Raw genomic sequence first — 27,769 nt, forward strand, 5'->3', positions numbered from 1 at the left:
AAAAACATTTCTCAAAAGAGCAAACAGATTTTTTTATATTCAATTTTGAAATCTGACATGGGGCTACATTTTGTCAATTTCCCAGCTGCCCCTGGTCATGTGACTTGTGCCTGCACTTTAGGAGAGAAATGCTATCTGGCAGGCTGCTGTTTTTCCTTCTCAATGTAACTGAATGTGTCTCAGTGGGACATGGGTTTTTACTATTGAGTGCTGTTCTTAAGCTCCCCATAGACGCGACGATTCTTCTTGCCGAACGACCGATTTTAGGGAAGTCCGACCAATCCTTCGAAATTATCGTGCGGTTAGTGGGATTCGAACGATCATACATATATATATACATATACACACACGCACAAAATCTGTGGATTCTGGCAAATGCCAGAGGAGCTATAGATATAAGATGCCCTAGGCCTAGATAGTCAGTTTAGTGGGCTGGCGGAGGGCTGTTTAGGCCTCTTGTACTTAGAATTCCAGGGCCAGTCCAGACATGGTGCCAGGGTGTATTAACTTAAGTTTTTGTCTTCTGTGGTGCGCTTCCCAGTCCCCAGACATACCCAAGCACCATCCCTAACATGCTTCTATCATCACTCCAAAGGGCAAGGCCATCAGAAAACAATGTACCCAGGGCAACCTGACACGTTTCTCTACCCTCACATCATAACAAGGCTGACAATGAGTCAACACTGGAATTTCTGCTTTCACTCTTAATATGAATAAAATAACAGGTCTCAAAAGTGCCAGGCAAAGATAACTTTCAAGTTCAACATAAGGAAATGTGGCTAGGAGAATAGACACGTGAAAACGCCCCATGTGACAGCTTGCAAGCAAATTCCACCAATGCTGTAACATTTTATTTCAAAGCCTTCCCAGACAAGTAGCGTTTATCCTAACACTAAACGGGTAGCCGAAGTTAGATTCATTTTGACTTTCGGAAAAAAAGATATTCTACAAAAATACGTCTCAATACTTATGGCCATATAGGGTATGTATCCCCCGCCCCCAAATCGGAAACACTCCTCTTCTTCCTACTAGTGACGCCTTTTTTTATGATGGCGCAATTAAAAGACCTTCCCAAGATGGCCGCCATTTCTTCCTTCTCACTTGCGCAGTGTGTTACGGTTGCACGAGGAGGAAGGGTTATAACTGCGCGTGCGTGGTGTCGCTGGAGCGCAGAGTGAGAGAGACAGTGAAGAGAGGAGCCGGGAGGGAGAGAGTGAGAGAGGTGACGGGCCGGACCAGCTGCGTTGCCCCCTCCTCTTGTGTTAAACCTTGTTTCTGCGTATACGTTTGCGTTTTTCGTCTCATTACACAGTATGACGGAGTTGCAGTCGGCGCTTTTGCTGCGGAGGCAGCTTGCAGGTAATAACCCTCACCCCGGCCCGGGGTAACAAGGAGTAGCGGGGGAGGGAATGCTTTGTGGCATTGTTGCGCAAGTGACACACACACATAATTGTCGTAACAAAAGACTGTCAGACTTCATCTTCCGTGACATGAGGCGCGGCCCCCCTCTACTTACTGTTGAATTACAACTCCCAAGATCCCCAGGCAGCGATAGGTTTTCGGGAGTGGGATGTTGAGAGTTTTAGGGCAACAGCGTCAGGTGGGCCGTAGTTTTTACACTCCAGTTGGTGGAACGCTTGTCTCACGGTGAATTTGCCCCTGACAGTTGCGGAAAAAATACCGGGGGATTAGTGTACGGGTAGGTAATTGGATTTGAAGGAATGGGGGCAGGGGGGATAGTATTACTGGAAATACACTTATGTTCTGCCCTTGTCAATGGACTACAATCCCCAGCTTTAATCCTTTATTTTGCGCTTAAAGGCTGCTGGGAGTTGTAGTCCAGCAGGAGCAGTGGGTATAATGGTTGTTGTAGGATTAGTTGAAGACGAACTGGAGAGCGGCAGGTTGCTTATGCTTCACTGACACGCGTATATGAAATACCATATTTAGTAGGTGCAAGTGTGCTGCTTACGGGGTTCAGGTTACTGTTGGCGACAACATCAGCCGGTTATGTATTCTGTTCATTACGCCTAATACTCATCGCCTTTGTGTGTCTCAGTCTGTCTCCTCTCTGCTGTGCTATTGCCCAAGGCTTTCTCTCTGCCTGCTGGTGACACACAGCCGGAGCCGGCGATGCGCGCTTGCGCACTGACCCCTCACGTAGGGCCTCACAATGCAGCTCCATGTGCTGCCAGCTTTAAAGGGACAGGACACCACAGTGATGACTTATTGTGAACTGCACAGCACTGTGTCATAACTGCACCCACTGTAAGTTAGTTTATTTTAAGAATGGCACGTGCAGCATTTACTTGCTGTTAATCTTTCTGTTTTGTACATCTGTAGAAATACACCAAATGAACTGGACTTGCTGTGTTTTTCTTAGACGTTACACCAGTTCAATTCTGAATTGAGAAAGCCAGTCGGACGACTGGTGAAACCGCTGATTTGACTTATTTCTACCATGACCTGGATGAATGAGAATCTAAACAAACTTTTTTTGTTTTACATATTTTGAACAATCTTTTTCAATTGTCTATAGTAGTTCATTTATGCATTTATGCTTTGCTAGGCATTAATCAAGTGTCAATTGTCCTGCATTCATAAAGTCGCCATTGCTTGGGGGGTGTTGATTTGGACTGGGCTATTTTCATTTATTTTATTTTTTTTTTACTGTAAGATCCAGGTCTAACTACCTCTGTTTAACTTCATTGTGGCAAAATGCACAATAGATTTAGAGTGGTAACTTTAGAATCTTCTCTACTAAGCAGCTTTTTAATGTGGGTACATTCAGGTAAATAGAGTTTTAGTGATTAGCCATATCACGCTATTTAAATCAGGCATGTTCTTTGCAAAAGTAGTGACTGATCAGTAGGTTATAGAAATGGAGCTCGGTCTACAAGCAGCTCGATAACCCTCTGGGTATGTTCCATTAATAATATATGAAGTCCTTGAGATTTTTTTCTTACGCAACCACCAGTTTTCTTTCTGTTTAATGTGGTATTACTTTTTCCATGGCGGTGTAATATTTGACATTGTAAACCTTAATGCGATGATAATAGTAAATCCTCTTACTTGTAAAATCTAGGAACTGCTTGTTAAAATGGACCTGCCCGAATCTGCATTGGATGGACACAACCTGCAACCCACATTTTAACTTACAACCTCGCCTGCTGTGCCCACCCTGCAACTTAGAAGTGACACAATCCATGGGAAGCCAGGCAGGGAGGTGGAGAAGCCAGTTTTGTGAGAAATAAAACAAATTACTCTGCCCTTGCTTTTAACTTCTACCCACTACATGTCTTGCTACAGAATGCTAAAATGAACTGTAACACGAATTGTTTCTTACAGAAAACCATTCAGTCTTACAGTTATTGTTCATATCTTTCAAGCATTTCATATGTGATCATCATGCTGAATTTAAAAAGTGCCAATGCAGTGGTGTACACTAGTAATGTGCAGGTTTCTCTCTCTCTCTTAATGAAAACCTATCCCACATATAATACATAAGTGATGAAAACCTATCCCACATGTAATACATAAGTGACCTGAAGAAAATTCTGAAAATTGGCCTATACATATTGGTAAATATACTACGATGCTCTGTGTTTTCATTTTATCTGAGCATAAAAATGGTTGAAATTTTAATAGGAAGAAGTTTGGAAGTAAAGCTGGCAATAAAGCTGTACACTTAAAATATGTTGCATGAAAAAATTTGGTAAGATTATTTGTATGTGCTTGGTTGGATGCTGATATTGATGTACAGGTATGGAACCTGCTATCCAGAATGCTCGGGACCAGGGGGTCTCTGGATAAAAGATCTTTCTGTAATTTGGATCTTCATACCTTAAGGGTCAGGACACACAGGCAGATTCAGCGAGATTAGTCGCCCAGCGAAGTCCTCGTGAGGAAACTTCGGGCAACTTTGGAAAACGAATCGCGCTGCGTGCCATCCCATCAGCGATTAACATTTTAGCCAGTGGGAAGGCAGTTCGGGGAGATTAGTCACCCCAGAAGAAGATTTGTCGCAGGGCGACTAATCTTCCCTGAATCTGCCTGTGTGCCCCGAGCCTTAGTCTACTAGAAAATCATGTAAACCTTAAATAAACTCAATAAGCTGGTTTTTTGAAAAAAAACCAAGTGCAACTTAGTAGAGAACTATAGTTTTTAATCAAAAATGAATAGGAATAAAGTGTGTTCATATTAATTGAACTCAAGTAGGAACAAGGGGGCATACTTCCTCTAAGGCCCCCATACAGTGGCAGATATAAGCTGCTGACAGATAGTCGATAACTTAATGGGTACTGTATGGGGCCCTCCAATGGGCTTCCCTAATTGATATATGGCCTAAAGTCGGCCCTCCATCTGACTGCCCATGTTCTTCTTGTGATCAATCATAGTGTTCGATCTGTTATGTCTAGTTTAAAAATAAACAGTCATTGGTATTTGAGATGTGTTGTGCAAGCTACTTGCCCCTTAGTAGAAATCTTTGTACTGAGATTAAGCAGATGGCACTACATTATTTTATTTGTGGTTAAATAAACTGCTAAAATGACACATGCTAACTACAATTGGTGATCGTATTTTAGATATTAAAGGCATCCAATACTCTCAAAGCAAAGGGAAAAACTTGCAAATACAAAAGATTCTGCTGCATGTTAAGGTGGCCATACATGGATAGATCCGCTCGTTTGGCGATGTCGCCAAACGAGCGGATCTCCCTCCGATATGCCCACCTTGAGGTGGGCAATATCGGGCTGATCCGATCGTTGGCCCTAGGGCCCAACGATCGGATCCTAGCGTTCGCAAACGGGCGGTGGGATCGCGGGACCACATCAACGAACAGATGCGGCCGCGATCCGACGGGATTTTTAATCCCATCCGATCGAGATCTGGCCGACTTTCGGCCAGATCTCGATCGGGGAAGCCCGTCGGGGGCCCCCATACACAGGCCAATAAACTGCCGACTCGGTCTGTCGGCAGCTTTTATAGGCCCGTGTATGGCCACCTTTACTTGTTGCAGAATTTTTCAGGGAGTTACATGAACAGGATAATGACCTTATATATTTTTTTTTTTAATAAGTTGTTAATGCATTAGAAAGGTCAAACTGCTCATGTGATCTGTATTGCAAGAAATCCTGCAGTATTTTTTGCTGTTTACATTCTTTGAAATTACTTTATGTGAACTGTACATATAGAAATTGAAAGCAAACACCTGATTGGTTGCTATGTAATATGTTTTTACAATTGTGTGTTATATGTTTAATACATTTGTGACCTGGACACAAGGGAATTTTAAGTTGTCGTGTTTCTGCTTGCTTGGAAAACCTTTCAAAGCGGCCATTATATTTGCACAGCAACCTTTCCTTTTTTGAACTTTAAAACGCAGCAGTTATCACCACAAAAGATCTTGTTTTGGGGTCTATTTAAGAATTCCAAAAACAAGCTCTAAAATGATGTGTGACACTGCAGATGTTTTTTTTTTTTTGGCTGCTGTTGCCGATGAACTCTTGTTCTGGAGTGCGTTAAAAAAAAAAAAAAAAAAAAAAAAAGTGTTGAAAATGTTTTGTATCTGGGATGTTATTGTTGAAAGCTACATAACCTTTGTTTCATTATATGCTCTTGTGATGCATTCAGTGACCTTTTGTTAGGATAAAATTGTCAAAGGTAAAACTCCTCTTCGCTAAGACTCTGTTATATGGTCTCCACACCATACTTTTTTTTTGTGTGACACCCCATGGCAAGCATTGACAGTAGACCCTAAATCAAATTAGTTGTCACACTTTTTATCATGTTTGCAACAAATCCCCATTCATTGTTATTAAACATTTTATATAGCTCTGTGCAGTCAATTTGCAATAGCTAGCCTGTCTGGAAAATTTGATTTCATTCTGTCCCATTTCACAGCATATGTATAGAGCAGCAATATTATTTTCTTGCCTGTACAGTATTCTGTAACATGCTTAGGGGTTTTATCAACATTACTTCTGCCCTCCCATTATTATTATTATTATTATTATTATTATTATAATTTTTTTTTTATGCATGGTGGTAATCTGCTTGTCTCATTGGTGTAATTAGTCTGCTCATATCTGTTCCTCCAAGTCTGGGACCAGTGTATGCCTGTTAAAATGGAGAATTGGACTTCTGATCAAGGTCATAGTTTGCCAGCTGACCTGACTATTTGCTCTGCTAGATGTTCATTCTGCTCGGTGTTCATGGAACTTCAGCTTAAAAGTACATTTAGGGTGAAATCTTTGGGTGATTGCTTATAGATAGATATTCAGCTATGGCTGAAACTCCATCTCCTGATATGTCTGTAACCTTTTTATAAGCCAAAGGGGGCCCTGACAATGCGGGGGGGGGGGAGCGGCTTGAAACTAAAAAAATAAAGAAAACCAAATATACCTTAAAATATGACACCTGGAAGTGCAGTGGGTGCTAGGAAAAGTTTTTTGCTAAATGTTCAGTAAAGTGGTACAAAGAACAATTTTAAAATACGCATTCCCCTGTTTTAGAGCAAATACAATGGCAAAAACTTGCTCTTGATAATATGTCCCCTGTAAGAAAATAGTTTGTGATATATTCATTAACTGTCTTCTAACTATCACATGTTTCAAGACGTAAGCTTGTTAACAAGAGTGCTTGCCGTTTGATTTACATTCAAGGCTATGCAGGTCTCCTTCAGTTGATTTAGCATTGCTTTTTCAAGCTGCTGAAAACACCATGCTGAAATCACCTGAAGTAACCTGGCACCATACTATTCATTTTGTTTTCACTGACTACAGACAAAGTGCCCCATATTTGCCCCCTTTGAGCAATGTACGACCATGTTTGAGGTTTAATCGTGCTGCTCTCTTTCCTGTGCAACTGGTGGGCTATGCTAGAGTCCAGCAGTAGGTCAGGTACCCGCGAGTTACCTGCAAAAAAAAAAAGCGGGCACCTTGCAGAATGAGGGGTGGATTTTCAGGTGCAGGTATAGATGCGGCTCTCATCTAAATTTCTTCTCTTATGTAATATTGTCTATATTTTACTCCTTTTAAAAGTTTTACAAAACTTGTTTCTGTCCTGCCCACTTTTGATGACATCACTTTCGGTTTGCAGCACCATTACTTCCTGTTTGATGGTGGTCGGCAGGTTGCAGATAAGGCAATAGTGGGTCCAGGTCAGGTAGCGGATCAAGGTGGGTAAATATGCGGGTTGCGGTTCGGGTCGTGCTTTGCGGGTCCGGGTCTTAGAAATTGGTTCCGTGCAGGACTCTAGGCTATGCTTTACTGTACATGTCCGGCAATACCAATAGATCACACTCCTTGCGGGTGTTATAAAAACAATTGAGACTTTACGAAGTCTATAGGAGGTGATAAGAGAGGTTGGAGTTCTATTCAGGGCTAAATTCTGCAAGCAGATTGAGAAGAGGCTAAGAAGAGACCTTTCCTAGAGGCTGCAATAACCAAATGCATTGCTTACATGGATATACCAAGTTATTTTTAGACCAATTTGCTGTTAATAGAACTTATTTTAAAATTCATGTATCTGTTTATTTTACTTTTTAGGCTCTGTCTTCTCTGTGTGCTATTCATTTATTGTGTTTCTTAATGTTTTCAAGCATTACAACACAACTAATTTAAAAACGCATAGGTAGGTGTGTTTTACAAATGTGCTGTGCCCAGGAAGATGATTTTCCTGTTGGAAATCCTGTCTGGTCAGAAAAATTAACAAATCATCTATGACAAATATGATGTGGCACAGAACGGGCAATATTCAACAGAAAAAATCTTATAGAATCAAGCCTTTCTTGAAAAGTTATAAGTATAAGTCTACTTTAGAGAGTAAATGTATATACTATAAAAGGTATGGGGCCACCATTCCATCATCTCCGGTTGGTTTAGTTACTGTTCATAAAAGACAATGTACTTTAAAGGTCATCCTCTTTGTTACCCTCTGCTTTTCCAGGACGCTTTCCACTACTAAACGGTTCCTGGGATTTGCCTCCATTCATATGAAAAATGTTGGCTAATGTTGATTGAGCAGTGTTCCACTGGGTTGGTTCACCAGTACCAAGGGCCCTATCTCTGTGTCAAGTGCTTCCAATCCACCTACATTATTTTTTCGTGGGCCTACATTGCAAGGTACCCTGCAATTTCTCCTAGGTCTACGGGTGAATGCCATTAGATCAAATTGTTTGGGCATTTGTCCACTGCATATAACTGATGAAACGGTAGTGAAGAATGAGATGTTTTTCTTGCTTTATGTTCCCACCCACATCCCTAAAGTATGTAAGCTGATAAAATGTTCAGTTTATCTATTCAAAATAACTTCTTATAAAAGTGCATGGCCACCATCAGTTTTGATAGCAGTTAATCTTCTTAAAGGAGAAGGAAACCCCCTGGGCACAAAACCCCCCCCTCCCCTGTGTTGCCCCCCTGGCCTACCTGTCCCCCTGGGCAAATGCCCCAAACTTGTTACTCACCCCTCTGCGCAGGTTCTGTCCACGGAGTTCACAGTCACCATCTTCTACCACGCGCGTCTTCTTCCTGCTTTGACCGGCGTCTTCTGGCGCATGCGCAGTAGGAACAGTTACCGGTACGGATCTACTGCACATGCGCCGAATGTCACAAAGTTTTCCGACTTCATGACATTCGGCGCATGCGCCAGAAGACGCAGGTCAAAGTAGTAAGAAGACGCGCATGGGAGAAGATAGCGACTGTGAACTCCGTGGACAGGACCTGCGCAGAGGGGTGAGTAACAAGTTAGGGGTATTTGCCAAGGGGGGGTTACACAGGGGAGGGGTTTTGCTCCCAGGGGGTTTCCTTTTCCTTTAGGGTCGAATTAAAAATTCTAATGTATAATTTTTTTTTATCGTCAAAACTCTCAAATTGTGAATTATCCAAACTCGATTTGAGTTTTAATTCGAATTTCGAGATGTATCATACACTGGCCATTTAAGAACTCGAATTTGACTATTCGCCACCTAAAAACTGCCAAGTTCATGTATGTCAATGGGAGAGATCCAGTGACTATTTTTATGCTGTTAGTAACCTTCCTGACATTCAAGTTTTTTTGGGGAGAAAAAACTCAAACCGTGTATAATCGAATTGGATTTGAGGTTTTGGGGTCGGGAGTATTCGTCCGCATTTTAGATATACCCTGAACCTAAAGGTTGGTGAAAAGGAATCCTGGTCTGAAACTGTTTCATGTTTTGGCCTGGGGGCTCTGGTGAAAGCATCCCTTCCTGGGGTTCCTACCACAGAGTACCCTTTCGCAAAGTTTTTAACAGATGTGAGTTAAATCTGTTTTACCTTTTTGGAATAACAGCTCAAATCTGGCAAATGAGGTTCTGTTACCACAATTTGAACAATCCTGCAATATTTTCTTTTCTGTCCTCTTGTGTTTATACAATCCGAGAGATTGACTGAAACTTCTTGGGATATATTTGTGGACTGTTTGTAGATGTAGGAGCATAGAACAAATTGGCCAACAGAGAGATGTATGCAGTCTTAAAGAATTTTATCTAATCTGGGATATGCATATTAGTAAATTTAGCTTTTTTTTTTTTTTACATCTTATAATTTAAGATACCATTTTGTGACGTTCTGTGTGCCTTCACTAATCAAGTAAAAAAATAATGCAAATTCTTTCTGTTATAGGAAGGCGTGTGGAGCTAAGGCACACTTTTCTCATGTCATTGGCTAATGTAAACTCTCCTGTATATGTGTGATCTTGGGTTCTCTGAGTACTGTGCCCCAGTGGCAGACTTCTATAGGATCATTCATTGGTACATACTACTATACAATCATTATTTATGAGAAGACTTTATCTGTTTGAAATACTATTACATATGGTCTGTTTAATGTGGGTTTTTGTTTTGTTTATAAAGTCCTGAACGGGTTAGGAGAATATTTTCTCTTTAATGTATTTGTAGATGGATAAAATGCAATACCATATTATTTGTAGCAATTTCCTGGCAGAATATGTGCATTATTTGAAAAAAGCTTGATGGTGCCAATATTTTTGATTGAGAGACCATTGAGACTCTTAAGACTTGAGAGAAGCAGAAATTCTGACACTGGCTTGATTATCGTAATGCCCTAGGATTTCTCTGTATACCGTACCCGCTCTAGTGGCACCTTGGTCTTTGAAGGGAATATTCGGTTTCTTTTCTCTCCCATGTGATGCCATATACATACCTTTTTCACTGGATTTCACTGGCTTTTTGATTATAGAGCTGCAGCAGTCTGGTTGTCTAAGCCCCCCTGTAAGTAATATAGTTGCAGCTGTCTATGACTTATCTTTGCAATGTAATCGACGATAATGCTAAGATGGACATTTGCTTTTTTTATGCAATCATTTTAAAACCTGTTGCCAAGTGTACACTTGTAACCCTTTAAGTGCCACCAAATACAGAGTCTTAAAGGAATTTTTCTGTGTAAAAATAAACTGGGTCAATAGACAGGTTGTGCAAAATAAAAAATGTTTCTAATATAGTTGGTTAGGCAAAAATGTAATGTATAAAGGCTGGCGTGACTGGATGTCTAATGTGACAGAACACTACTTCCTGCTTTTCAGCGCTTTTGGTTTACACTGACTGGTTACCTTGGTTACCAGGCAGTAACCAATCAGTAACTTTAGGGTGGGCAACATGGGTCATATCTGTTGCTTTTGAATCTGAGCTGAATGCTAAAGCTGGCCATAGACGCAACGATCCGATCATACGAATCAGTCAAAGTCATCTCGGCAGTATACAAATATACAGTGAGACGAGACGACGTGGCTCCAGCTAGTACATATCACAAAAAGGCACTTAAAAATACACAATAAATATGTAAACATGAAATGTGCAATATATTGGCAGAAATTGGATATATACATGTGTAAACCTTTAGAATTGTGCAAATAAATTAACGGTTCACAAAGTTAAGTTCACAGTTCAGGTGTGTCTGGAATGTAGTGGGAGGACAGGTAGTGAGTTGAGGAGTCTGATAGCTTGTGGAAAAAAGCTTTCACGCAGCCTGGTTGTTCGGGGTTTAATACTGCGAAAGCGTCTGCCGGATGGGAGCAGCGTGAACAGTCCGTGTGAGGGGTGTGTGGAGTCCAGTGCAATGCAGGAGGCCTTTCTTACACGGCGCTTGTGGAAGATATCCTGCAGTGATGGAAGAGCCACTCCAATGATGTTGCCAGCTGCTCTGACAGTCCGCTCTAGACTTTTCCGGTCAGCAGAGCTGGCACTACTGTACCAGATGGAGATGCAGCTCGTCAGGACGCTCTCTATGATCGTGGATTCGTACGATTTTTCGGACCGTGTGTGGAGAGTCCCGACATTTTTCGTCCGGCGGAGATCGGTCATTTGGTTGATTGGACAGGTTGGAAAATTTCTGTCGCCTGCCGATATCTCTGCATGTATTGCCGATCGTACGATTTTCAGTGGGAGACTGTCACTAGCTTTGTCAGACATAACTATCGTATGGTTGCTGTCAGAGGTAGTACATTGGCTAATCTGTTCTTTTACTACTTTATTTGATCGGAATGGTAAGACTTTGATCTGAATGGTTAGTGGCGGGTCGGGAGATGGCAAAGTCCGATCGTACGTTGATTCGTACGATCGGATCTTTGCGTCAATGGCCATCTTAAGGATCAATTGCAAACTCACTGAACAGATATGTACCATGTGGCCCCCCTTCAAGTCGCTGACTAACTCCGTTATAAAGCTGAAAAGCAGGAAGTAGTGTTCTGGCTATTATATTAGACACCCAGTCACTCCAGCATTTATAAGTTACATTTTTGCCTAACTATATCAGAAACATTTTTAATTTTGCACAGCCTATCTATTTACACCGTTTTTATTTTCACACTGAACTGTTCCTTTAAAGGAGAAGGAAACCCCCAGGGCGCTAAACCCCTCCCCCCCTCCCCTGTGCTGCCCCCCCCTCCCTCCTCCCCCCAGGCCTACCTGTCCCCCTGGGCAAATGCCCCTAACTTTTTACTCACCCCTCTGCGCAGGTCCTGTCCACGGAGTACGCAGTCGCCATCTTCTCCCACGCGCGTCTTCTTCCTGCTCTGATCGGCGTTTTCTGGCGCATGCGCAGTAGGAACAGGTACCGGTACGGCTCTACTGCGCATGCGCCGAATGTCACGAAGTTTTCCGATTTCACTTCGTGACATTCGGCGCATGCGCAGTAGAGCCGTACCGGTACCTGTTCCTACTGCGCATGCGCCAGAAAACGCCGATCAGAGCAGGAAGAAGACGCGCGTGGGAGAAGATGGCGACTGCGTACTCCGTGGACAGGACCTGCGCAGAGGGGTGAGTAAAAAGTTAGGGGCATTTGCCCAGGGGACAGGTAGGCCAGGGGGGAGGAGGGAGGGGGGGCAGCACAGGGGAGGGGGGGAGGGTTTAGCGCCCTGGGGGTTTCCTTCTCCTTTAAGTTCCACATATTTTACTGTTACTGCACTACTGGACAGAAGAGCTTCTTTAAACGAGCAAACCCTTGGGTATTATTGCCCAGGGCCCCTAGGCAAAAACAGACATGCGGAAACATGTCTGCTGCCCCTTCTTTCTGACACCCATACTACAAATCATGGTGGTCCTTCTTTGAATCCAGAGGTCTTCTTCCTTGTACAGACTGTGTTTCTGCCTTGCTTAGGTAAGTGTCGCTTCCTCTCAAACACAAAACAGACACTTATATGCACATTTGTACTTTTGGGGGAGGGGATGGCAAGGTTTCTATCGAGGTATGGTACGATATATGGGGCATATGATGGTATAATATACAAGTTTTGTATAAACAGCTAGTTTAGCATGACTGAAAATTGGAGTAGAACTATTTAAACATATTGGACAGAGGGTCTACTTACCAAAAATATATGGTTTTCTTGGTGGAGGGGATTGTGGGTTGTCCCTGTCAGTTGGCAAGCACTTTTCATATGGGGGGGTCTGTACATGCCTGGTACTATGGTAATCCAATAGATAATGGGTATCCAATTATTCTGTACAATTACCTGCTTTAATGACTTGTGGTTGATAAAAATACTGCAAAAAAATCTTTGATGTGATTTTTTTTTTTCTTCACATTTTTATAATGTTACTATTTATGTAAATGTAATGTAAATATTAACTTTAGCAAAGCATCTTAACTTGTTCCTATTACTGGGAAAGGTTCTCTCTCCCATTCGTATACTGGTAAATAAAGCTTACAAGACAGAAAAATATTTCACTATTTTATAATTGCTTAAAGAAATACTATACCCCCAAATATTGCAGATCTCTCTAAGAATATGCCACATAAACCACACATCAGTAAACAGCTCTTAATTTAAATAAACCATATTCTTAAATTCTTTTCTAGTTGTTGGTGCCACTGGAAAATCCTAAATAGAATATCATTGTTTTTAATACTAAGGGTTGCCTCCTGGATCATATGATTCACTGGGCATACAAACAGTCCAAGGGCACACATGCTAGGGTACATCAACCAATGAATTGACAAAACTGTTTATTCCTGTAGTACATCTGGTCAGGTGATCTCTGAGGGAGCACACAGACCATCATAAAATGGTGGCTCAAGGTAAAATATATAAAAGGGCAATATTTACTGATATGTATATGCCGATTTGGGAACATTCTTTAATAGCTCACTTATGATATAACTTATCTGTTGGTTAAGTATTCATTCTGAAGGTATAATTGTCCTTCAAATATATGAAATAACGTTGTGAACAGATTATACCTTTTAACTTATGGCTTGGGCCTCTACCTAGAGTTGGAAATTTTTCCCCAGTTGCTGCATGCGCAATAGTATGTGTGCACACTGCAAACAAATAAAGATTGTGCAGGCCAGAGGAGCGGTGCCTAGTCTGTATGCTGTGTTGCTTATTGAACTGTGCAAGAACATATAAAGTGGATAATGCTCTCCCTACTGTAAGTTATTAAATTACTAAAATATTTAGTCTGTTACATGATCATATTAAAGCACTAGGCCACGGGCTGGGTGCTTTTTCGTACATGTAACTTTTAGGTAACCATGAATATCACATTTAAGTAGGGTTGCCACCTTTACTGGAAAAAAATACCGGCCTTCCTATATATTTATAATTTTTCCCTATTAACATTGGAATCAACAATCATTTTTCCCCACCAGGCCAGTAACATACCAGCCAGGTGGCAACCCTACATTTAAGTAGGGGGGAATTTTATTATAGTCTGTTTGCATGGGTTTCCACCTACACTACAAAAACATATAGGCAAGTTAAGAGGAAATAGTAAGATCTTTTGGACAGGGCCCTCTTTACCTCTTGCTGGTTAATTGTTGCTTTGTATGTAAATCTGTATGTTCTGTGTATTCACCCATGTAAGCTCTGCTGAAAATGTTGGTACTTTATAAATACATATATATAAAAAAAAATATACCCCTGAACAATTCAATATCTTGTAAAACAGCCCATATGTTAAACACTGCTTCATCTAAATAAATATTTCCTTAAAGGGTTGGTTAATCTCTGTTACCTTCTAGTGTTTTATAGAATGGCTAATTCTAAACAACTTCTAATTGGCGTTCACTTTTTATTTATTAATTTTTTTTAATTATTTGCTGCCTTCTGATTGTTTCCAGCTTTCAAATGTGGGTCATCTAAAAACAAATGTTCTGTAAGGCTACACATGTATTATTGTTGCTACTTTTTGTTAATATGGTTAATAAAAGTAACCATATTGTAGATATATCTAAAGCTGACCATAGATGCAAGAATAAAGTGGTACAAATCTTCATTTTGTACGATTTTATATATATATATATATATATATATATATATATATATATATATATATATATATATATATATATATATATATATATATATATATATATATATATATATATATACACACACACACACATTTGTAAAACAGAAGACAAACGCATAATTTTCTTTGCAATTTAACTTTTTTTAATCCTGTTTTACACACTGAATGTGTACACTTTTTAACAGGAAAAAAGGTTAAATGTGCCACTCTTATTCGGTAACAATCATTTCATTAATGCTGGCCATAGACTCAAAGATCCGCTCATTTGGCGACATCGCCAAACGAGCGGGTCTTTCCCCCGATATGCCACTCACGGCATGGCTATATCGGGGGTAATTCGAACGTTCGGCCTTATGGCCGTACGATCGAATTACAATACGCCAGGAGGCTACAACGGGTTGGCCGGTTAAAAATCAAACCTTCCCGATCGATATCGTGGCCAGATATCGATCGGGAAGACCAGTCGGAAGCCCCCATACATGGGCAGATAAACTGTCAAATTGGTCCAAACTTCCGACATCGGCAGCTTTATCTGCCCGTGTATGGCCACTTTAAAACTAGTTCCCAGTCAATGGAGAACAGATGCGTTTACTCTGAAGATGTACAGTATGTTACTGCATATTTATTGCAGCCCTTTCTTTGGTTTTTGTTTAGAGGTGTCTGATCTGATTGATTTTTTTTTTTTTGTGCTCCTTAACTGTACCTGCTGACCTAATACCAAGTGCCGGGAAGTTCAGCTGATATGTATGCTGTGGTGTTCAGTTACAAGACTGCGGAGATGCTATTTATTCCTCGTCATTCCCTGCCCCTATTTTGGTATAGATTGTTAGCTCTCATGGGAAGGCTCTTCTCCTCTTGTAGAAATACCATCTCTAGTTGGACATTGTTTAACCCTTTCAGTGCCAGCAGATTTTAGTACTTCCGTTTTGTTAAATGTCAGCTGTTTAACGGTTTTGCTCTTTCCTTTAATTCACCTATTTAACAAGATGAATTAATCTGTACAGTAATGCATTTTCTTATAAAACAAACTAGAAATAAGTATACCGTACTTTGATTGTGGGGCCAAAAATGCTGCTAAGATTAAGCTGATCCTGGAAACCTGTATATTTTAGAAAGCTGTTTGCATTATAACATGGTTAGTTCATTTTGTATTTCTACTGCAAATGTTTGCTTATGTAAAAAACATTTCTTAAATGCTGAAAGTGTAGTTAGAAGTGTGTTTGATAGCATGTTTTTATCCCATCAGCTTATGTATACATAATGGGGTCTAAAATGTTATAAATGTCAAATTCACATCTCTACTGATCATATAGGTATGACATTTTAACGGTACAAAGTTCTATGGCCTGCAGCTGAAAATGTCTGGGTCTGCAAGGACAATTTATAGTTGTCCTTTCATACCCTGTAGTACAGGTATGGGATCCGTTATCCGGAAACCAGTTATCCAGAAACCTCCGAATTATGTGAAGGCTGTCTTCCATAGACTCAATTTTAGCCAAATTTCTAAAAATTAGTTGTTTTTTTTTGTAATAAAATAGTACCTTGTACTTGGTCCAAACTAAGATCTAATTAATCTTTATTTGAAGAATAAACAGTCTATTGGGTTTATTTACTGTTTACATTATTTTCTAGCAGTCTTAAGGTGTGATGATACAAATTACAGAAAGATCCCTTATCCGGAAAACACCAAATCCCAGCATTCTGGATAACAGGTCCCATGCCTATATTCCTCTTCCATCATGGCTTTCAAGCTGCTCCCTGGTTAGGGTAATTAAACCCAAGCAACAACTTAGCTGCATAATTAAAAAATGAACACCAATATAAAGAAATGAAAATCAAATTAAAATACCACTGCCTTTACTAAAAGTAAAATTTTAGGATGAGCTACCTTTAGAAAAAAAAAAAAAATATATATGTATTTATATTTTTTTTTTATTTATTTGAATGAACAAATACAGTTAAGGGTCTAATAAAAATATAAAAAGGTTATTTGAATCAAAGTTTTGGTCCCAACCAGAGAATATTTTTCAGTACCTACAAGCACCCCAAAATGTCCAACCATATATACTGTGTGAACTGTGAGAGTGGAAGTGAGAATTGCCACCAAAGTATCTCTTGTGACAAATCTATAATTATAAACACCTATCACCTAGTGTATAACAAGATAATTTTATAGCATCTGAATCTCCAGGACTTGTTGGACACCAAGCAGGATGGTATCTTCATTTGACCTAAAAAAGTTTGAAATCCATGTTCTATAAGGCTACATGGTGCATGAAGCAAATGTTTATTTTTTGCTCTTAATTCAGAGGAATGTGCATTAGCGGGTCATTTTTGTAAAGGTAAATTTACTTTTAGTTGCAGCTGGATGATCACACCTCAGTGATGTCAGACCACACTTGCTTATTTGCTAGGTTACACCATTTTTGTAGGAGAGCTCTGAAGGGATTGGAGGATGAACATTATGGGAGCAAGATAATGAAGGCAATGTGTAAGCTAGGGAAGCCCTAAATGATGGATATTTTAATACAGAATATTTAAGTATTGCTTTAATAGCCCCTGTAGATCCATTTTTTTATGAGACTGTTTTCTATTGGTTCCAAATAAATAAATAATTTTTTTCATTTTTCCCTGATACTTTGACAGTTATAAGTAGCTTTCAAAGGCAATATTATAATAGATGTAACAAAAAAAGTTTATTTTCTGGTGTCAGTATCTTTTTAAGGAATTCAGTTGCTTAGGTGTTATTTTGCAAAGAGAAGGCACAGCCCTTTTCCTGCATTTTTTTTTTTCCAGGCATGCATGAAATCTTTGTGCTTTGTATTTTCCATGAAGTCCAATGTTAGCTGGTGACTGTAAACTCAAACTTGGAAGGTGTAGACACCGCTTCTGAATTTAGCCAGAGGGTTTTTCTGCTTAGTCATGTTTAATTGTTGTGAGCTGTACCCAATAAACTTCCTGCACAAACAAAAGACCTACAGAAAACACTGACTCTAACCTCGGTGTATTCAGCAGTTTTTTTTGTGTGTGTGCAGTGGTTGCATGCTTTGACCAGAACATTTGCTTAGAGGAGGCATCCATAATATATCATAAGAATTAAAAAGGTAGTACACCTTTTCAGTTGACTTTTAGTATGTTGTAGAATGCTCCATTCTTAGCAACTTTTCAATTGGTCATCAGGGTGACGGTCCTGTCCGGACCAAAACGTGTTGGTATGTGGTTATGGAAATAAAAAACTATTTTTTTTTTCTTTAAACAATATGATGCCGTGAATGCTTTCTACGGTTTAAATATATATATTATATTATACATGTGCCAAGGGATCCCGCTGCTCTGCTTCTTGTGCTCAGGATTCCCAATAGGAACGCTAATATAGGTAATACTGTGTTAGTAGCGAGAGGTAACTGGGACAGATCAAGGGCAATTAAGGGGGCTGCTTTATCTGGGGGGGGTGTTAGTTCTCCTTTAAAATGTGTGAATCTCATAACCACCAAAAATTCTAGCTGACAAGTTGAGAAGTGACAAGTTTGGCAGCTTTGACAATTTTTAACTTTTAATGTACATTAATAATTTGAAGTAGTACGATTTTTTTTTTTTTTTTTAACATTTTAAATAAAACCTAAATGGGAACTACCATGAGATATAACTGTACCCCACTGAAAAATCAGCCCAGTGCTCTACAAATCCAAACTCTTCTTTCTTACACCAAGGGGCAGATTTATCAATGTGATGTTAGTTTATCAAATGGTGAACTCTATTTTCACCCATTGATAAATACACTATTAAAAATACCTTAGATTTGAATAGAAAGTGGGTGAGTCTTTGTGTGGGGAATTATTTAGCTCCCTGATCTAAGTTTAGTATTTACTATAAACTGTTGCATGAATCATTGCAAGATGCTTCTCTAAACTAAAAGCTACTTACCTGGGAAAATACCCATGTCCTAAGAATTTTGAATAATGGATACCGTACTTTTTATTTACCATTCAGTGCTAAATGCAAGGATGCCCTCTTTATTGGTTTGAGGCTTACGTTGTTGGTATTCTAGTGAACCAGTGCTATGCTATAGCAGGTTAAGGAGGTTCATTTATGCTGAACATTTTGTTCACTGCTGCCATCCACTGGAAAACAGTACTAAAAGGTGCATTTTGGTCATCGCTAACCGATACTATGTTCCAGGACAAACTCCATTTCTTAGCCCAGTGGCTCCGGTGCGTACATTACAAGTGGTAGGGCTGTTTCTTGGTCTGCGCTCTTACACAGACTGATACTAGCCTAAAACTTGCACAAAATTGCTCAAACTGGGTAAGCTGCTTATCTATGCTATGTAGTGAATATTTTGTTTGGTTTTTCTCTTTGCAGAGCTAAATAAGAATCCAGTGGAAGGTTTTTCAGCAGGCTTAATAGATGACAATGACTTATACCGATGGGAGGTTCTAATAATCGGCCCACCTGACACATTATAGTAAGTACGATGCGTAGATGGCACCCATTTCTATTGCAAGAGTTAAGTGTCAATAGTTAAATATGTTAAGGAAAAATTTCTGTTGAGTCCAAGCATTAAAGTTAAAGGGATACGGTCATGGAAAAACATGTTTATTTTAAAATGCATCAGTTACTAATGCTGCTTCTGCATACTTCTGCACTGAAATCCATTTTTCAAAAGAGCAAACTTGTTTTTTTTATATTTAATTTTGAATTCTGACGGGGCTAGACATATTGTCAGTTTCCCAGATGCCCCCAGGCATGTCTGATAAACTTCAGGCACACTTTACTGCTGCACTGCAAGTTGGAGTAATATTAACCCCCTCCTATCCCTCCCAGCAGCGTATCAGCAGAACACTGGGAAGGTAACCAGATAACCACTCCCTGGTAGATATAAGAACAGCCCTCAATAGTAAAAACCCATGTCCCACTGCGACCCCATTCAGTTACATTTCGTAGAAGAAACAATAGCCTGTCAGAAAGCAGTTCCATAGTGCGGCACTGGCTATTTCTGAAAGCAAATGACCAGGCAAAATGACCTGAGATGGCTGCCTAAACACCAATATTACAACTAAAAACAATACACTTGTTGAATTATGAATGAAATGTTATATGGTAGAGTGAATTATTTGTAGTGTAAACCGTTAATTTAGGAATAAAAACTACACCATAAAAATCATGACAGAATCCCTTTAATGTTTCTGGTAGGGCTGCAGCTTGAAGTCTTTTTAGGTGAGGTTTGACACACTTTTTTTTCCCTGTATTTATGAAACTACAGCAGAATAAATGATGGTGATAGTACAAACTTGTTCTCACAAAGTCCCAAAAATTGTTAAATCTAATATGGCAAATAAAAAATATATTAAAGGAACAGTAACAAAATGAGTGTTTTAAAGTAATAAAAATATAATGTACTGTTGCCCTGCACTGGTAAAAACTGATCTGTTTGCTTCAGAAACACTACTATAGTTCATATAAACAAGCAGCTGTGTAGCAATGGTGGAAATTGAAAAAGGCTATATGGCACAGGTTAAATAGTGAATGATCGTTAACATTATGTTCTACAGATCTAATCTGCTGTGTAACTTGAGCTTTTTCTCCTTTGAATGGCTGCCCCCATGGCTATACTGCAGCTTATTTATACAAAGAATAGTAGTGTTTCTGAAGCAAACAAAGCAGTTTTACCAATGCAGGGCAACACTGCATTATATTTTTATTACTTTAAAACATTTATTTTTTGATGGTGCTGTTCCTTTAATATCTGGAAGTGCTACTATCGCTACATAAAAGCAGGTCCTTTAAAAAAAAAAAAAAAAATTCTGAAGCTTTCAATCTATATAATTGTAAAAAATGCAACGAGGAATAGATAAAAATTGCAAAGCTGTATATACACAAGCCACCAAACACTGTTGTGCCTTCAACAGATACGGACACCAGAAATTAAACTCATTTTTAAATCTTTCATAATATTACCTTTGAAAACAACTTAACTTTGCCATAAAGTATTTGCACAATGCTATTACGTTACCTGTCTGATGCCCCATGTTCCTGTATGAGGGGGCTGCCATATTTGTGCAGCAGGAGTCTGTTCGCATTAGAAACTTTAACTGACAGGCTGAGATGGGACTGTCCGGGTTAGGAACTTCAACTAACAATTGCTTACAACAATAAACCTCTCAGCAAAAAAGATCAACATGACCTATTGGTAACTTTTAATGTACATTTATAATTTGAAAAGTTTTTTAGTGTCAGTATCACTTTAAAGGGGCAATGTATTCCTATTTACCTACCCACAATGGCACATAAATCTTACTTCTGAAAAATGTATCTTCCTGTTCTCTTTTTTTAATTTTTTTTTATTATAATACTGTACAATATTTTCAAAGTTTGATAACACATTTTTATTTGTACTGTGATGCTGTGAAGACTTATCAGTTCAGACCCTTGCACATAAAGGCTTTTACGGACTGTTTTTTGTATTTTATTGTTTCTCTTGTCTTTTCAGTGAGGGTGGGGTTTTCAAGGCTCACCTCACCTTTCCAAGGGATTATCCTCTCCGGCCACCTAAAATGAAATTTATCACCGAAATATGGCACCCAAATGGTAAGATGCTAACGGTTATTGCATGAAATTCTGAAGGATGTTCAAAAAGGTTGTTGTAATGTTGAAGGATTTAGAATGGTTACAATGTGTTAAAAATGCATTTTTTTGCATAGGCATTTAAGTTGCATGTGCTTTTATAATCGGACTACTGAAAAACATATGCTGCTGTGTACTGCAATGTTAATTTGCTTTTGTGATAAGCACTAAAAAACTGTTCATGTTATGCAACAAAAATTGCACCGGAGGAAGGACCTAAATTGTTGGAAACATGCAGTGCTATGCAAAAACTACTTTTTTACCAATTGCTCTCCAGTGGACCAGTTGTTTATATGCTATATTAAAGTAGAGTTGGCAAAGCTACTACCTGTTTTAAAGAGCAAAAGTTTTATACATGTTGCTGATATCCAGGGACGTTTTTAAATAGACATGTTATGCAACACCCTGATACATGTTTCCGTTGCAAAACTGAAAAAAAAAGTTAGCCTAGAAACTTTACTTTTTCTATAGATTGCAGATCCCATTCTTAGACAAATGTTAAAACCATGTCTGTATCTAAACAACACTGGGAGAATCTTGTGCACTGTGCAATGTATATAATGTAGGGATGCGCAGTCAGCTATTTTAGGGATTAGGCCAATTCGAACCCTAGTTTGCATATGTCAATTGGGGGAAAGAAAACTAAGCACATACTTAAGAAATGTTTGTTTCTTGTTTTTGTGATGAAAAGCTATATAGACCATATTCAAAAAAGGATTCAAGCTGTTCTGAATGAAAAGACCTGACCCCTTGTAGTTTTCTTGCACACTCCTTTATAAGAAATCCAAATCAGGTTTGCTTTTGCTGAATACTGGGGCAGAAGGTGGATATATGCATATCCTGAAACTGGTTAAATGGTAAAACAAATTATGTATATAGTGTTGTATTTTCAATTTTCCATTATTTTTTAGCCCTCTTAAGCTGGCCACCAACGCAAAGATCCGATCGTACCAATCAACGTACAATCGGACTTCCCCATCTCCCAACCTGCCACTAACCATTCCGATCAAATAAAGTACAAAAGAACAGATCAGCCGATGTTTTGCCGCTGACGGCAATCGTACGAAAGTTATGTCCGACCAAAGCTAGTGACAGACTCCCTCTGAAAATTCTACGATCGGCAATACATGCAGAGTTATTACCCGCAGCTGACAGAAATTTTAACCGGTCTGATCGACCAAACTACCTATCTCCACCGGACGAAAAATGTCGGGACTCTCCACACACGGTCCGAAAATCATACGAATCCTCGATTCGTACGATCAGATCTTTGCGTTTATGGCCAGCTTACAGTTAGAATTCAGGCCATTGTTTGGTTAAGCAGCCAGATGAGCTTTAGAACAATGTACTAAATTCAAAAACTAAACAAAGGTTCATATTTTAAAGGGATTCTATCATGATTTTTATGGTGTCGTTTTTATTTTTAAATTGCACAGTAAATCATTCACTACCGTTTAAAATTTACTTCCTAATCCAAAAAGAGTATTTTGTTTTAGTTGTAATATCGGTGTGTAGGCAGCCATCTCCGGTCCTTTTGCCTGGTCAGGGCTATCCAAAAGAGTCCGTGCTGCACGATGTAAGTGATTTCAGGCAGGCTGTTGTTTCTCCTACTCATTGTAACTGAAAGAGTCGCAATGGGACATGGATTTTTATTAACAAGTGTTGTTCTTATATCTATCACTGAGCCGTTATCAGGTTATTTTCCCATTGGTCTGCTGATCTGCAGAGAAATAGGCCAGTGTGATATTAGCCTGAGGTTAATGTTACACAAGGTGTTTTCTCAAGCTTATTTGCTACTTCTCAATTACTTTATTGGAGACACTGTAGACCGAAGGTACAAACTATTTTCAGGCCAAAAGATCACATTAAAGCATATTAGGATCAATACCTACCTTAGCCTACTGCGGTGCAGTTTACATTAAAATCCGCTGTGAAACAGTGCTGTCTGTTTTGGCTTTTCCAGTAATAATCTGGCAGGGTAACTACCTCCCTTTTGTTGCATAGTGGATGTGGATATCAACAGTACATATTGCATACTGTACATAAGCACTTGCTTGGATTAAAGTAAACAATGGAAGAATCTCTGTAAAATGTATATATAATGGAAAGGGCACCTAATTAAATTTTTACATAAAATGCACAGGTTTTAACAGGTGTAAGATCTATACTTGGGACCTGGGGTTTTCCAGATAAGGGATCTTTCTGTGATTTGTATTACGATACTTGGTTGATTCTGCTTAAAAAAAAAAAAAAAAAATTAACCTTCCAAAAAACATTAGGATTGTTTTTCCGTCATTCTACATTCATGAAGATTTTTGTTTATTAAAGAAAAGGACATCATTTTTAAATAAAATTATTTTCTTAAAATTAATTCTAGGGTAGTTGACCTTTCTGGACAACTGGTTTCTGGAAAAGGGATCTCATACCTGAATAAATCTGTGCTGATTAATGGTCTGTGGGGCATAAATTGGGTACAAGCAGGAGTTTTAGCTGCATGGTTTATTTTATAGCCTCTACTACTTCTGTTTAAACAGCACAAACTGCTGGTCTGCTTCAAGAGACTAATTTCTGTCTCCTCTGTCAGTGTTTACACCTGGAGACCAAAATCTATTTTAAAAGCACTTGTATAGTTAGTTTTTTTTTTTTGTCTTATTTTTTATAAGCATATAATTTTCTGAATGTTTTTACTTTTTCTAGTTGATAAGAGTGGAGATGTATGTATTTCCATTCTTCATGAGCCAGGAGAAGACAAATATGGTTATGAGAAACCAGAGGAGCGTTGGCTACCTATCCATACGGTGGAAACCATAATGATCAGCGTAATTTCCATGCTAGCAGACCCTAATGGAGACTCTCCAGCAAATGTTGATGCAGCGGTACATTTTTTTTCAATACGGTTTTGTAAATGTAATATTTTGAAAATGTTTCTCTCTGTATCAAAGTTTTTAAAGCTTTGTGTTTACTTGTAGAACGGATTAATGATATGTTGAGCTTTTAAAGGAAAACTATACCCCCAAAATGAATACTTAAGCAACAGATAGTTTATATCAAATTGAATGACATATTAAATAATCTTACCAAACTGGAATATATATTTACATAAATATTGCCATTTTACATCTCTTGCCTTGAACCACCATTTCGTGACTCTATCTGTGCTGCCTCAGAGATCACCTGACTAGAAATACTACAACTCTAACTGTAACAGGAAGAAGTGAGGAAGCAAAAGGCAGAACTCTGTCTGTTAATTGGCTCATGTGACCTTACATGTGGTTGTATGTGTGCACAGTGAATCTTACGATCTCAGGGGGCGGCCCTTATTTTTTAAAATGGCAATTTTCTATTTATGATTACCCAATGGCACATACTACTAAAAAAGTATATTATTATGATAATGGTTCATTTACATGAAGCAGGGTTTTACACATGAGCTGTTTTACTCAGTATCTTTTAATAGAGACCTACATTGTTTGGGGGGTATAGTTTTCCTTTAAAGGGTTATTTTCTCACTGTGTACAATGAGAGACCAGAGAAGTGTTGGATATCTACAGTTAACACACAAATCATATTTGTTGCCTGCAAAGTGCTTTTACTGTTTATAAGAACTGATCCACTGCAATCAAGTTTGCCTCATGCTATCAAAACATTTTCTGTGCTTTACCTCAGAACTGATCACTGGTTAAGTAATGTAACACAAAATTAAAGTGCAATTTATAGCCTTTTTCCTGGATCTGAGCCTAAGCCATCAAATCAATTATACATGATTTGTAAGTTATGAAAAGGGCCAGAAGTGTATGAACAAATCGTACTTAAACTTTTTAAACATAATTGTGGCATGGGATCTTTGCTGCATGAAAGAAATGGAAAGTTGATCTATTCTTCCAATTAGTTTGGGCCTTACTTACCCCTTACACTCCTGGGCCCTCTTGCAACCGCACAGTGTGTTTCCTCTGTAGTTGTGCCCCCTGAATTCTGCATATACATGAGGAAAAAGCTCTTGCTTCAGTCCCCTGTATTGTTTTCAACTGAGCCAAAACAAATGCCATGTACACACAGTCCACATGCCTTGTAGCGCTCCACACCACAAACCAGTATAAAGTGCTGCTCTTGAGATGTTTTTGATCTACAAATACCAGCATCTCCTGGTTGTTTAATTACAAATGATAACAAACTGATACTCCAGCCTAGGGAAGGAATGCACTTAAGGAGGAATATTTTTGAAATAAAGAGTTCCCTTTCAACAGCTAGGTGTTGTAGGTAGGTATTCGAGGCGGGTGTTTCTCGGTGGATAGCGGAACAAACCAGAGAGCAGATATGAAGGATGATGGAAACTAAAAGCAGCATCTTCTTTGCACAGCATGTGATGGCTCTCCTACTGATGTCACATGCATGTGCAAATAGTGACTTTGCCGAGTCGCAGAGAACTGAGGTTTCGGGTTGCTTCCAAGCACACATGTAATGCTGTGCCTGCTATTAGGGCAGCACAGTATGAATGTATAATGAACAGTTAGGGAAGCCATCATGCCAAAATAAACACCTATAACTCAGGAATTCATTTATAGTTAAATATGTTATATTAATTTGTTTTCATATTTGTGGCAGTGCCATTGTAGAAAAACCACAAAATAGTTTAAAATGACAATAATCCCTTTAACGAATTGCATTCTGTGTTTTATTTGTACAGAAAGAGTGGAGAGAAGACCGTAATGGAGAATTCAAAAGAAAAGTTGCTCGATGTGTAAGAAAAAGCCAAGAAACTGCTTTTGAGTGACATTTAACCAGCATTTAGTAGCTTCACAATTTCAGGGTAAGATTTGCTGCATTCCTGTTCATGTAAATGTAATACATTTAATTTGTTTTATTATATTATGTTTAATGTACATTTAGCAATGAGCATTTAAACTTGGTTCACTGAGAGGGTAGCATACATAGTCTTTAAGGGACATTAACACAAAAAAATGAAATTGTTAGTAATTAAAATATATAAAGTTCTTTAGCCCTATACTGGTAAAAGCTGTTTGCTTCAGAAGTTGTACTATAATTTATACAAATAAAACATATAGATAACATAAGCTCTGTAGAATACATTGTTTTGTTCATACACAGGAAGATAAACAAGTCAAATGCAATTCAAGTCTCTCTACAGAACTAACATATTGACTGTTTTCTCATATAAACTAGCACATTTGTTGCCAAGAAATAGATATTGTAGGTTCTGGCTCAAAAGTTACTATATTTAATGTCAAAAAAAATATTTTACTTTGTTGTTCACTCAGTGGATAAAGTATTCCAGTTTAGGCACTAACTTCAAAAAGTGTGTGTTCTTTCTGTTTGTCTGGATTACCTCTGGGTGATATGGTTTCCTCTCACACATCTCGAATATACTGGCAGGTAAAAATTGACTATAGGAATTTAACTTGGACTTTTGTATGATAATTCAAAGCAACCTATAGAAGTTAATGAGACTTTATGTTGCACTTAAATGAGGGATCTAGATGAATCTGCTGTAGCTAAAATTGAGTACGGTTTGTTTGTGGCAAATGATGGTGGGTGAATAGGTTCCTTCCTCCTTGCCTTTTCTTTACTGATTGGTATTTTTTTTTTTTTTTTTTTTTTTTTTAGGTCTCCATTTGAGAAACAAGGCACTGTTTTTCCTGCGCTCTACCCACCTTTTGCTGGACTTTTTGTTGTAATAAGTTGGCAAATACTGGCTGGCACTGGGTTGCAATAAAACATGCCAGTTATCAATGCTGACAATAGCCTAACAAGTGCCAACTTAAAGGTGATCTCGCATTTCAAAATCTAATGAACTGCTTTAAACTTCAGGAAGAATTGTACAGACCTGTACATAGCACAACACGATCTGGATAATATATATACTGTTCATGTACATCCATAAATACACATTGTACCAAATAATAATTTCTTGTTGTGTAGGGTAAAACATATGTAAAAAGTGGTGGGAATGCAAATAGGGAAGATAAAGGGGAAGATAAAATATGAAGGAGGGAAGGGATTGTCTTCTCTCCAACAGTGAACCTATTATTCTGTAAAAAAAAAACAAATATCACGAGATTGGAATAAGTAAAATTTAATGCTTCTAGTGTCCTTTTCCTGACAGGAGCTCTTGGAATCTTTTTTGAATCTTCCTACTGGTCTCCCCATGGCCACTGTCCTCTCTATGCAGAATAGGCCACATTGTTGTGTCAGTGGGCAATACTGCATTGACTTGTCTGTCTTTTATTTAGCTCCAGGAGATTTTAGAAATTCTGTTTGAGGAGCCTGTCACCCTTGTCTCTTTTGGGGCTTAATTGCAGGCGGGATATGCAATTACAATAAAACAACTTGCTAGCA

At 38.7% G+C, this 27,769-nt stretch overlaps 1 protein-coding gene across 1 annotated transcript; it reads left to right on the forward strand.

The window, feature by feature from the left end:
- The first annotated feature begins 1,090 nt into the window (after nucleotides 1-1,090).
- On the forward strand, nucleotides 1,091-27,769 carry ube2g1.L (ubiquitin conjugating enzyme E2 G1 L homeolog). Its single transcript, XM_018246972.2, has 6 exons — nucleotides 1,091-1,359; nucleotides 19,154-19,256; nucleotides 21,282-21,379; nucleotides 24,113-24,291; nucleotides 26,100-26,222; nucleotides 27,038-27,769. The coding sequence occupies exons 1-5, from the start codon at nucleotides 1,314-1,316 to the stop codon at nucleotides 26,184-26,186; spliced, it is 513 nt and encodes a 170-aa protein (XP_018102461.1). The 5' UTR covers nucleotides 1,091-1,313; the 3' UTR covers nucleotides 26,187-26,222; nucleotides 27,038-27,769.

The sequence above is a fragment of the Xenopus laevis genome, chromosome 2L, assembly GCF_017654675.1.
Source record: "Xenopus laevis strain J_2021 chromosome 2L, Xenopus_laevis_v10.1, whole genome shotgun sequence".
NCBI classification, from domain to species: Eukaryota; Metazoa; Chordata; class Amphibia; order Anura; family Pipidae; genus Xenopus; species Xenopus laevis.